Here is a 10,396-nt window from a genome sequence, read left to right as displayed (position 1 = left end):
AGATTTAAAAGCATGATTATCTTGAGGTTAAAGATTTTTGGAAACAATTCTTCATAGATGATGCTGGAGCTTCATCTTGCATTGCATTGGGAGATGCTTAATATCAAGTTTGCCTACTTTTAGTGGTGATAAGATTGATTTGGGTTAAGGTGGGAGGGGCAAGATTTTCCTGTGTGGTTACCTTTTTACCCTGATGACCAGCAGCAATCCCTGGGGGATAATTTGGCACCAAGTGAATATCCTGTTTTCTAACACCCTTTCACCAAATGGGTACTTTGATGATCTGGCATTAATTAGTTCATTAGCGGCTACAAAATGGTGATTTTTTTTTTTTCTAATTCTATCATTCATTTTACATTATTTAGCTGGCGTACTTTTGTAAAGAGAACTGTTTACTCATCAACTGGTGCTACTTGGTTACCCTGAGATACAACTGCTATTAGAAAGGCAGAATAAATGTTTGATTTATTTTCTTAAGTTACCATTTCTCAGAGTAAAGAGTTGGTGTAGTAGTCACCACCAATAGTGTGGCAAATGAGATAAAATTTTTTTAAAAAAAATTTGGATTACTCTTTTTGGGAAAATGACTTTTTTATGTTTAATGTTTTCAATCATTTTGCAGTTTGCAGTCATTGTTATTTTTGATGCTCAGATTATTCTAATTTTGGCCAGTGGACGGTAGATACTTTGATCCGTCTCCCGTGTTCTTTTGAAAGGATCTCGTTTTTCTGGGGATGCGTCCTGACTTTCTGGCACAAAATATTCCAGTCCGTCCTTATTCATTCTCGACTCCTGACTTGGCATCAGCCATCCCTCCGAGGAGCCCTGGTACTTTTTAGAGGGGAGTAGTATTTAGAGATCAGCATCTGGGTGCCAAGGATAATCATTGCTTCTTGGCCCTGAGTTCATATTCCAATTTTCGCCCCCAAGTTAACAATATCTTTCTATCTAAAAGGAGGAAACGGAGACCAGAGGTGCCCCAGGTTGCGTGGCTAGTAACGGCAGCGCCGGGATTTGAACCCGCGCACGCCACTTTCCTCGGGGAAGAGAGCCCCAGGAATTCAGAGGGACTTCAGTAGAAGCCGGAGTCCTTAGAAAGGTGTCGGGTTGATGATCAAGTCTAGGGGTGTGGAAACCAGCAGGTGGGGCGAACAGACCCGTCCCGACGACTATTTGACCGGGGAGGGCAGGACGGGCCGAGTTACTTGGGTGAGGGGGGAACCGTCTCCGGCGTAGCCAGGGCCGCTGTTTCGCCTCAGATCTGACCACAGCTTCTAAAGCGCAGAAACCAACAAAGACCCACACGCGCGCAGTCCAAAGGGCAGAAACCAGCCGCGCACAGCAACCCTCAGCCAAAGCCCACCCACTGGACCTGACCGCCGCCGCGTAGTGCCCGCCCACAAGCCAATCAGAGGGAGCCGTGAGCCAGGGGGCGGGACATCAGAGCGGCGTGTTCAATGAGGAATCAGCCCCGGGTTGCCTCAGAACAGAGAGTTTCAAAGTCTCAGCGGAGGAGATAGTGAGGCTTGGCCAATCAAAGGGGGCGACTCACGCCCGTGGGGCTGGGAGCCAATCAGAACAGCGCTGGCTCCCGACTGGCCCGGCCCACGCTTCCCGCCGGTCCTCTAACCCCGAGGCGCCGGTGCGGCTGTCACTGGGCCGGACTCTCAGTCTGCTCCTGACACCTCTGCTTCGGACCCCAGGGCTGTGCGGGACATGGCGAACTCGGGCTTCGAGGACGGCCGAGGTCAGGAGGAGGAGACTTTTTTGTACTTCGCCTACGGCAGCAACCTGCTAACGGAGAGGATCCACCTCCGAAACCCCTCGGCCGCGTTCTGCTGCGTGGCCCGCCTGAAGGTGAGTGTCCCCGGGCCGGCCCCCGCGGCGTCGGGCAGGCCGGGTTCCCAGAAGTCACTTCCTCGGGGGCACGCGCGGGCGCACTGGGCCGGAGTGCAGCTCTTCCTGGTGAGAGTACACCGGGGTTCTTGGTGATACGGCTTCTGCCTCCTGGGCGAGTCCACCACCCCCACTGCTCTCACTTCCCCATTCCTGACCCCTGCTGAGCTGCGCTTCCCGGCCCCGGGCCCTCCCAGGCTACCCGGAGCTTTCCCCTCCTGACACGTCCACCTGCGGCGCGTTCTGCACAGATTTGGCCTTCTCTCTCTTGTCCACTAACTTAGGGACATCCTCACAGGTCCCATTCAGTTGGTACATCTTGAGAAGCCTTCTCCCACCCAAGTCAGAGAATTAGTTGCTTTCTGTTCTGTAGATACCTTTGTTACAGGACTTGTCACCTGGCATTGTAAAACTCCGTTTATCTGTCTCTCACTCCGGATCTGAGAGGTCCTGAAAGCTGGAAGTGTGTCTTACCCATATAATGGCAGTGCTTAGTTAGGTCAAGCCGCTGGATGAACCGTTATAACCAGCCATAAATCATTGCACTTCGGTCCCATACATTCATTCATTTAGTACATATTCTTCTGGCATGTAACACTGAGGCTACAAAGATGATTGAGTAAAGCTGCTGTTTTGAGGCCCTCCCAGTCTATAGAAGAGATGTGCAGACAGATTATGTACAAAACCTTTTGACAGCGTTGAACTAGACAAACATGATCTCTGCTAACCTCGTCAGAGTTCTTAGTTGCAAGCAACAGAAACTGGCTGATTTAAGCAGAAAAAAGAAAAAAAAAGAATGTTTGAAAGCTTATTGGATAGCTCACAGAATGACCAGGAAGGCAGGAGTACAAAGCTGACAAAACAGGCAGGCATAAAGGGAGGCGCAGCAACCCTATCACAGCCAGCATCACGCAACAGAACCAGCCCACGGAGCCTCTGCTGCACCGCTGTTGAACCTGGCAAACATGGATGCTGTGTTGTGCATCACCAGCACCACCTGTGCGGGACTCTGCCTGCCACTGTACTATATCCCTGCAGTTTCTGAAACCCAGATGTGTCGGCTACTACCAAGGTGGAGTCCCTGCTGTCCTTGGGCATTAGTTTCTAATTCAAAGCCCAGGGGGTCCTGATTGGCTAAGTCTTGGCCATGTACCCATGCCCTGACTGCAAACAGGAACCAACTTCTGGCCTTTGAAGCTTCAAAAATGGGAGTGAGGCTCTGGTACTCCCTATCCCCAAACTTGTAAGGTAGGGAATTTTCCAAATGTAGAAAGAGAGTTCAAATGCTTATGGTCAGGGCAGGGGGAAGAGATACCAAACAAATGATTATTTAGTTACAGGTATAGTCAATCTCAAAAAGGAGCTATGTAAGGTGCAATGGGGTATATGACCCAGGGACCTGACCCAATCAGGATATTCAGGAACACTCTCCTTGAAAATGTGACTTTTAAGCTGAGACCTGAATAACTGAGGAGTAAACAAAACAGGGAATAGCATCTGCAAAGGATCTGAGGAAAGAGGAAGCTGGATCTTCTAGCCATTGTGGAAAGGGGATGTGGCATGAAGACTGGGGAGATAGGGAAGAGCCACATCTTATAGGACCACAGAGGCCAAATAAGACTTTGGACTTTATCTCAAAAGCAATGAGAAGACCCATTGCAGAATTGAAGTAAATGAAATATCAGATTTACATCTTTGAAAGTTCATTCTCATCACTATGGAAAATGGATTTAAAAGGGGGCAAGAGTGGATGTGGGGAGCCAAGTTAGGAAGTTTTTGCAGCAATTCATGTTAAAGGTAATGACCCTTATACTACGTGGTGGCAGGGGTGGATAGATGAATTTGAGAGATATTTAGGAGGTGCCATTGTGAAAGCTTGGTGATTAAGTGTGAAGGCAAATATCAGAGATGACTCACATTTTTGGCACAAGGTAGATGATGGTAACGTTTACAGAGAGAAGAAGCGAATCCAGTTTTAGGGGGAAAAATCGTAAGTTCACTTTGAACATTCTGAATTTGAAATGCTTGCTAGACAGTCAAGTGAACAGAAAAATATCAGTGAACATTTATTAAGTGCTTACTGTGTGCTAGGCCCTGTTCTAAGCACTTTTGAAGCTCAGAAGAGAAATCTGGGCTGGTTTAAAGATGATGGGAGTATTAGATGGTATTTGAAGCCATTGGAGGCAAAATGAGATTGTCTTGGGCAAACTGCAAATTGAATTAAGAAAATGGCCTAGACTGAGCCCTGAAAAACCAATATTTCAAGATAAGGTAGCAGGGGAGGAGTTGTCAAAAGGAATTGAAGAGATTAGGGAACAACCTGAAAGTTAGGCAAGAGGCAGACCAAGAGGATAGTTATCTATGTCACCAGCAACTGAGAAGTGGAGCAAGATAAGGAATGAAAATTGTCTGTTGACTTTAGCAACAGACAACCGGTCCCTGGTGTGTGTTGTAACTTTATCAGATCTACTGATGTCCTGCCAGGGATACTTGGTCCTAAAACATCCAATATGCTGGCTAAAGGTAGTGGTCACTCAAACCAACTTTATTCCTGAACATCTGACAAGGTTTTTGAGAAGCTATAAGTGACAGGGATAAAATGTAAACCTGGAAAGGACCTTAGAGTTATCATTTAATCCAACTTTTTTTTATTTTACTAGTAAGGAAACTAAGATCCAAAAAGATGGAAAGCTTCCTAGACCAAACAAGCCAAGTAAGGATTTTTAATATTCCCCAGACTCTATCTCCTATTGCCCACCTCTGTGAGGAAAGAGGCTAAACTAGAAACCTGGTTCCATTACTCATTAGTTGTGAGACCTTTAGGCAAGTTGCTTAATCTTTCTAAGCCTGTTTTTCTTGCTGTAAAATGGGTATAATAAAGTTTCTAGCAGGATAAAAAGAGATAGTCCATATACCGCTAATAGCACAGTGTATCACACCCAATCATTTTTCAGTAAGTGTTAGCTGCTCTTATTATTGTAGGTAAATTAGTACAATTCGTGAATATTAATGTTCATAAGTATACAAATCATCCATCCTCAAATGCCAGCTCCCTTAGGGCAAATATGGTGATATATGCTGGTAGGATACTGTACAGACATAAAAGTAGACAGAATATTATAACCCCCATATAGCTATCACCTAGCTTGTCTCTTAGTAAAAATATGCATATGTAAGAAGACTAGGAAGTAATTTGCAAAAATGAAAGCAATTGTGTTAAGGCATTGGGGCTAAGGGATTTTTTTTTTGCCTTAAGCCTTTTGTTTTTATTAAGATGTCTGTACGTATTCACTGTTTGTTTCACTTGAAAGAAAAATATTTAAAAATACATAGTCGTTGAGATATGGGTCCTTGTTTGTTTAATTCTGTATTTTCTACAGCTTCATACCCATAGAAGGAATTCACAGTTTATTGAATGTTTTAATTGCATGGAGTTCAAAGTAAATCCTTTTTATTTTAAGGAGGGAAATCGGGGTTCAAGTGGATATTGATCATATCACTTTGATTTCCTTTGTAGGATTTTAAACTTGACTTTGGCAATTCCCAAGGCAAAACAAGTCCGACTTGGCATGGAGGTATAGCCACCATTTTTCAAAGTCCTGGCGATGAAGTGTGGGGAGTAGTATGGAAAATGAACAAAAGCAATTTAAATTCTCTGGATGAGTAGGTAGCTTCTAATTATAAGTTAAAAAATAACTAATTCAGAAATTGGATTATATGCAAGCATGTATACATGTATGTTAGTTTTTCAAAACCATATACTATAGACATATTCTTTATACTTTAGAGTCAACATATTAAAGGTATAATCATGTGAAATTGCTAAAAAGTCTAGAAAGGCCACACTTTCTGATTGAGATTTGGGAGGATGTTTATAATCTCTTATGTAAAAGATCAAAGTCCTTAATTTTTGTTTTATCTGTCTTTTATAAAAATTTCTCTTTATAGTTTCATATTATGAAAAGGCATAAAGATTTTTGTAATTGTTACATATTTTTATTGATTTTAAAAGCACTTTAAGTTTTTAAAGAACAATTATTTAAGATGGCAGTTGGATCAGTAAATAACTAATAATTTGTAAAAGCATTTAATAACATGTTAGAGATGCGCTGACACTTTTCATATCTAGAACTCTCAGAGTTGTGTGGCAGAGTATTTCCTACACAGAAAGTGGGTAGAAAAGAGAAGGCCTTGAGAAGAGCAGATGCCTGACACTTGTGAACAAGAACGAACCATCCTCTCTGCTTTTCTCTGGGTGGATGTTCTCTTGCTGTCACAACACATAGTCTATTTTTGTAGCCTGAAGAACAATGTTTTGGGGTATAAAGATGGAAATAACTATATTGAAGCATGTTTTCAGACAGGATAGAGAAGATGTGTTAGGAATATACCAAGTAATATTAAGTCTCAGACTTTCTAACTGAAATGCTAAACTTACATTTGATGTGATGGTATTTTTATGTTCTACTATATCCCAAAATACAAAGGGAGCAACTATGTCCATATATAGTTAGATTTTTAATCCTATACCTCTTTTACCTGACTAAAAGACCTTATCCAGTAAACTAAATTGGCTAGGTCAAATATGGTTAAAATTGAGCTGTTCTGGTTTCAGGCAAGAAGGGGTTAAAAGTGGAACATATGTTGTAGTAGAAGTTAAGGTTACAACTCAAGAAGGAAGAGAAATAACCTGTCGAAGTTATCTGATGACAAATTATGAGAGTGCTCCCCCATCACCGCAGTATAAAAAGGTAAGCTATTTGCAAAGACTTTCTGCGATTACTTTTTAATTTTCACTGAAATAAGATAAAGAATATCTTTTTAAAAGGCTTTGTGTGTTTTAAATTCCACATGACTAAATCATTTTAACCAAAATGTTTTTAAGTACAGAAACAATAGGCATTTACCTAAAGTACAAATTCAAAAAATTGTTCAGATTTATGTGTAATGATAGAATTACATTAATAAAACTTTGTTTATTAAAAAAAACTTTTAGAGGCTGGGCATTGTGGCTCACACCTATAATTCCATTATTTTAGGAGGCTGAGGCAGAAGGATTGCTTGAACCCAGGAGTTCAAGGTTATAGTGAGCTATGATCACACCACTGTACTCCAGCCTGGGCAACAAAACAAGACCCTGTCTCTTAAAAAAAAAAATTAAATTAAAAAAAAGCTTTTAGAAATTTACATGAGTCAGAATTCTAGACATGTATCTTCTTTCTTAAAGTAGAAAAGAACAAATATAAGTGTATGTTTAATAGATTTAGTCTCTATATATGCTTTTATAATATTTTCTTTTCCATAAGCAGTATTTTATGAATATCAAAATTCATTTTTATGGGGAAGAAATATATTTCCTACTGCTGAAATGTTTTCCATCCCTAGATGGAGAAAGACAAGTCACACTGCCTTTCAGAATCAGGGAAACCACTCCTGCAAGCACAAGACAAGAATGTGGGATAGAGACCCCAACATCCCTTCTCAGAAACCCAAACTTAGGTACTTGTTGTCAGGCCCAATCAGGACATGGCACCTGTAGTAGGTAACCCAGTTCCTGGGCCTAATCTGGAATTTTCTGGTATAAAGCCTAGAGAAATTAGCCTGGTGTGGATCTTCAAAGTGCCACTTGAACCCAGCTGCCATTTATTCCTCCATGTCTGATTCAGACCAAGAGCAGAATCTGGGATTGAAACCAAAACTGTCCCTATAAACTTTAAATTTTTTTGAAGAATGATGTTTTTTCTTAAAAGGTCATGCAAATTTTATATAATAGGATATGTTTTTGTCTTTAGTATAAAATATTTTGAATCATACTATTGAGTAAAATTGATATTCCATGAGGATGCTTTATGTGGCTTGAAAACTCCCTAAGCATTCGTGCTCAGTATGAGAGGAATGACTGTATTTTGTTCTATAATTGTTTATTCTAGAGTTATGTGAAAGCTAATATTTCATACTCTGACAATGCAAATAAAACTGTGGTATGCTAAATTAAATTATGTTCCTAATGAACAGGTTTTTTTTTTCCTAATTTGTTTTATCCATTTCTAGGTTATTTGCATGGGTGCAAAAGAAAATGGTTTGCCACTGGAGTATCAAGAAAAGTTAAAAGCAATACAACCAAATGACTATAAAGGAAAGGTCTCAGAAGAAATTGAAGATATTATCAAAAAGGGGGAAATACAAACTCGTTAGAACACACCAGCATTTATCTATTCTCTCTCTGTGCTAATATACAATATTTTTAACTTTGAGAACAGGGATGGGGATATCTCCATGTTTAATCCATTTTCATCAGTGCTCTGAAGGGGCCTCTCAACTTGGGTAATTCCCTGTTTCCAGATTATAAAAGGAAACTGGATTAGGAGTTAGACAATTAAAAAGGGGGCTATGAGGCCCTGGAACGCATGACAAATCGATGTTGAGTTGATCTTAAGTGTCTTCTTGCCCTCTGGCAAAGGGTAGATTTGCAGCTTGCTTGATGATGGTGCTGGTGAATTGCTCCGCTCTGTGTGGGATTTCTTTTTTTAACACATATATATATTTTTAAATTTAATTTTTTTCTTGACATGAATGAGCTAATGGGATTTTTTTTATCAGCTTAATAAGAGTAAGCAAATTGCAGAGATGGTTGATAATAAAATCTTAAAAACTGGAAAGATGGTATACCATTTTTAGAGGAATAAATGTATTTGTGGTTTGACCTGTTTTCCCTACTAAAGTACTCCATTTCATTATGTTGTTAGACCCAAATCATCACACATACAGGGTCTGGTCTTGGCCCTATAGAGTCTATACTAGAATAGTATTGTGTAGACTCCAGAGCCAAATAGCCTATGATCAATTGTCAGTGCCACCAATTTCTAACTGTGAGGCTTTGGGTTATTTGTTTCTCTTTGCCTCAGTTTTCTCAACTGTAAGGTAAGAATAGTTAAAACACCTATATCTTAGGATTGTTTTGAAGATGAAATGAATAAATATATGTAATGAGCTTAGAACAGAATGTGGCAGAGTATAAGTAATAATCATTATTATTTTTATTGAAGAATTAAGTTTATACAGGGTCATCCTTGGAATAGGATTTTAAAGTAGAAGAATCAAGATTATGAAGGGAAAATTGGGGGCAGGGAGGCAGCTGAACTTTGATTCTTGGCTTATCAAGAAATGGTAGACTTCTTAAATTTATTTACCGAATAAATGGAGGAAAGAAGAGTCATGAATAAAGCAATACTGACTCTCAAAAATTCACTTATGTCTCTCTGAAATGCTGTGAACTGTACCTTCCAAACTGGAATGAGAATGAACTAGCTGCAGGAGCATAAAATAAAAATTTGTTTTGTTCTCTTGGGAAAAATAACAAAAGGAGTTTTCAGGCTACAGTTGCAATTCTGTAGTGAGGCTGAGCCATCCAGGGGTGGGGAACCTGCGACATCAAGGCCACATGTGGCCCTCCAGATCCCCAAGGACGGCCCCCTCGACTGAATCCAAACTTCACAGAACAAATCCCTTTATTAAAAGGGATCCTTTATTAAGGGGTTTGGCCCATGTTTCATAGCTGCCACAACTCACCATTTTCCTATACCCTCTAATAGTCTAGTTTTCTCCTAGTTCTTAACTCCGGAGAAAGACCAAGTTTCTAGAACCCATTTTATGGTAATATAGTGAGCAAGGCTCAGTTTTGCTCTAGGTAATAAGAATGGAATATTATTCTAATCTCTTGCTTAACTAAAATGACAACTCTTAAGGAATTTAAAATGCTAACAATAAAAATCTTCATGTCTGTTCTTTTAACAAAAATCTGATAATCATGAGGAATACCGTTTTTCTAGTTTTCAAGGTAATACTTGAAATACAGATATCATATGTAAGGAGTTTCCCTTTCTACCAGTGAATTTGGCCCTTGAAGCCACAATACCACCAGATCCTGGATGAACTATAACAAACAGTTTTTGAAAAGCATTTCTGGACTTGCAATAAAATGAGGAAAATCTTCAAGATGAACCAACCTCTCTCCCACAAAACGAAAGAAGTAAGAACTGTGAGCTGAAAGGACAACCAGTACTGGTAAACAAATGAGCCTGATGTCTTTGGGTATAAATGCCAATTATAGCCCTTGAATTGGACTGCTAACCCTGGAGCCTCCTGCTACAGGACAGGAAAACTGAACTTTAGAGTTCTGTGTGAAGCCAGGCCCTTGAAGAGGACTAAAATGGTCCCCAACTGGTACCCGAAATGGTTCCCAGCAAAAACAGAAGCAAATCCTCTCTGGAGAAAGCAATTCTAATTTAGGTCCTCAGGATTTCCCTTAAAAATTTAAAAGATAATAAGGAAGACAATGTATCATGAGTGAGAACAGAAAAAAATTTAACCCATCTCAGGAGGAAGGTGCATAAAAAACAATATATAAATAAATAAAAACAAATTTAGATCCTCAAAGTTTTAAGATACTGAAATTATCCAAAAGAATACAAAATAAATATGTATGGAGACTTTGATTTCT

The 10,396-nt window shown here is 40.1% G+C and overlaps 1 protein-coding gene across 1 annotated transcript; it reads left to right on the top strand.

Annotated features, from left to right (window-relative positions):
- Window positions 1–1,610: 1,610 nt before the first annotated feature.
- GGCT (gamma-glutamylcyclotransferase) lies at window positions 1,611–8,555 on the top strand. The gene is made up of 4 exons (XM_045564233.1): window positions 1,611–1,857; window positions 5,414–5,559; window positions 6,512–6,647; window positions 7,948–8,555. The coding sequence occupies exons 1-4, from the start codon at window positions 1,717–1,719 to the stop codon at window positions 8,089–8,091; spliced, it is 567 nt and encodes a 188-aa protein (XP_045420189.1). The 5' UTR covers window positions 1,611–1,716; the 3' UTR covers window positions 8,092–8,555.
- The last annotated feature ends 1,841 nt before the right edge of the window (window positions 8,556–10,396 follow it).

Source organism: Lemur catta, chromosome 11 (genome assembly GCF_020740605.2).
Source record: "Lemur catta isolate mLemCat1 chromosome 11, mLemCat1.pri, whole genome shotgun sequence".
NCBI classification, from domain to species: domain Eukaryota; kingdom Metazoa; phylum Chordata; class Mammalia; order Primates; family Lemuridae; genus Lemur; species Lemur catta.
The sequence above is the reverse complement of the archived record's forward strand: the minus strand, read 5'-3'. Positions and strand labels throughout refer to the sequence as shown.

Excerpts from the sequence above, each read along its gene's own strand:
- GGCT (XM_045564233.1), top strand. The coding sequence starts at position 1,717 with ATGGCGAACTCGGGCTTCGAGGACGGCCGAGGTCAGGAGGAGGAGACT. Across the intron at positions 1,858-5,413 it reads GCTGCGTGGCCCGCCTGAAG|GATTTTAAACTTGACTTTGG; the intron begins GTGAGTGTCCCC and ends TTTCCTTTGTAG. Across the intron at positions 5,560-6,511 it reads AATTTAAATTCTCTGGATGA|GCAAGAAGGGGTTAAAAGTG; the intron begins GTAGGTAGCTTC and ends TTCTGGTTTCAG.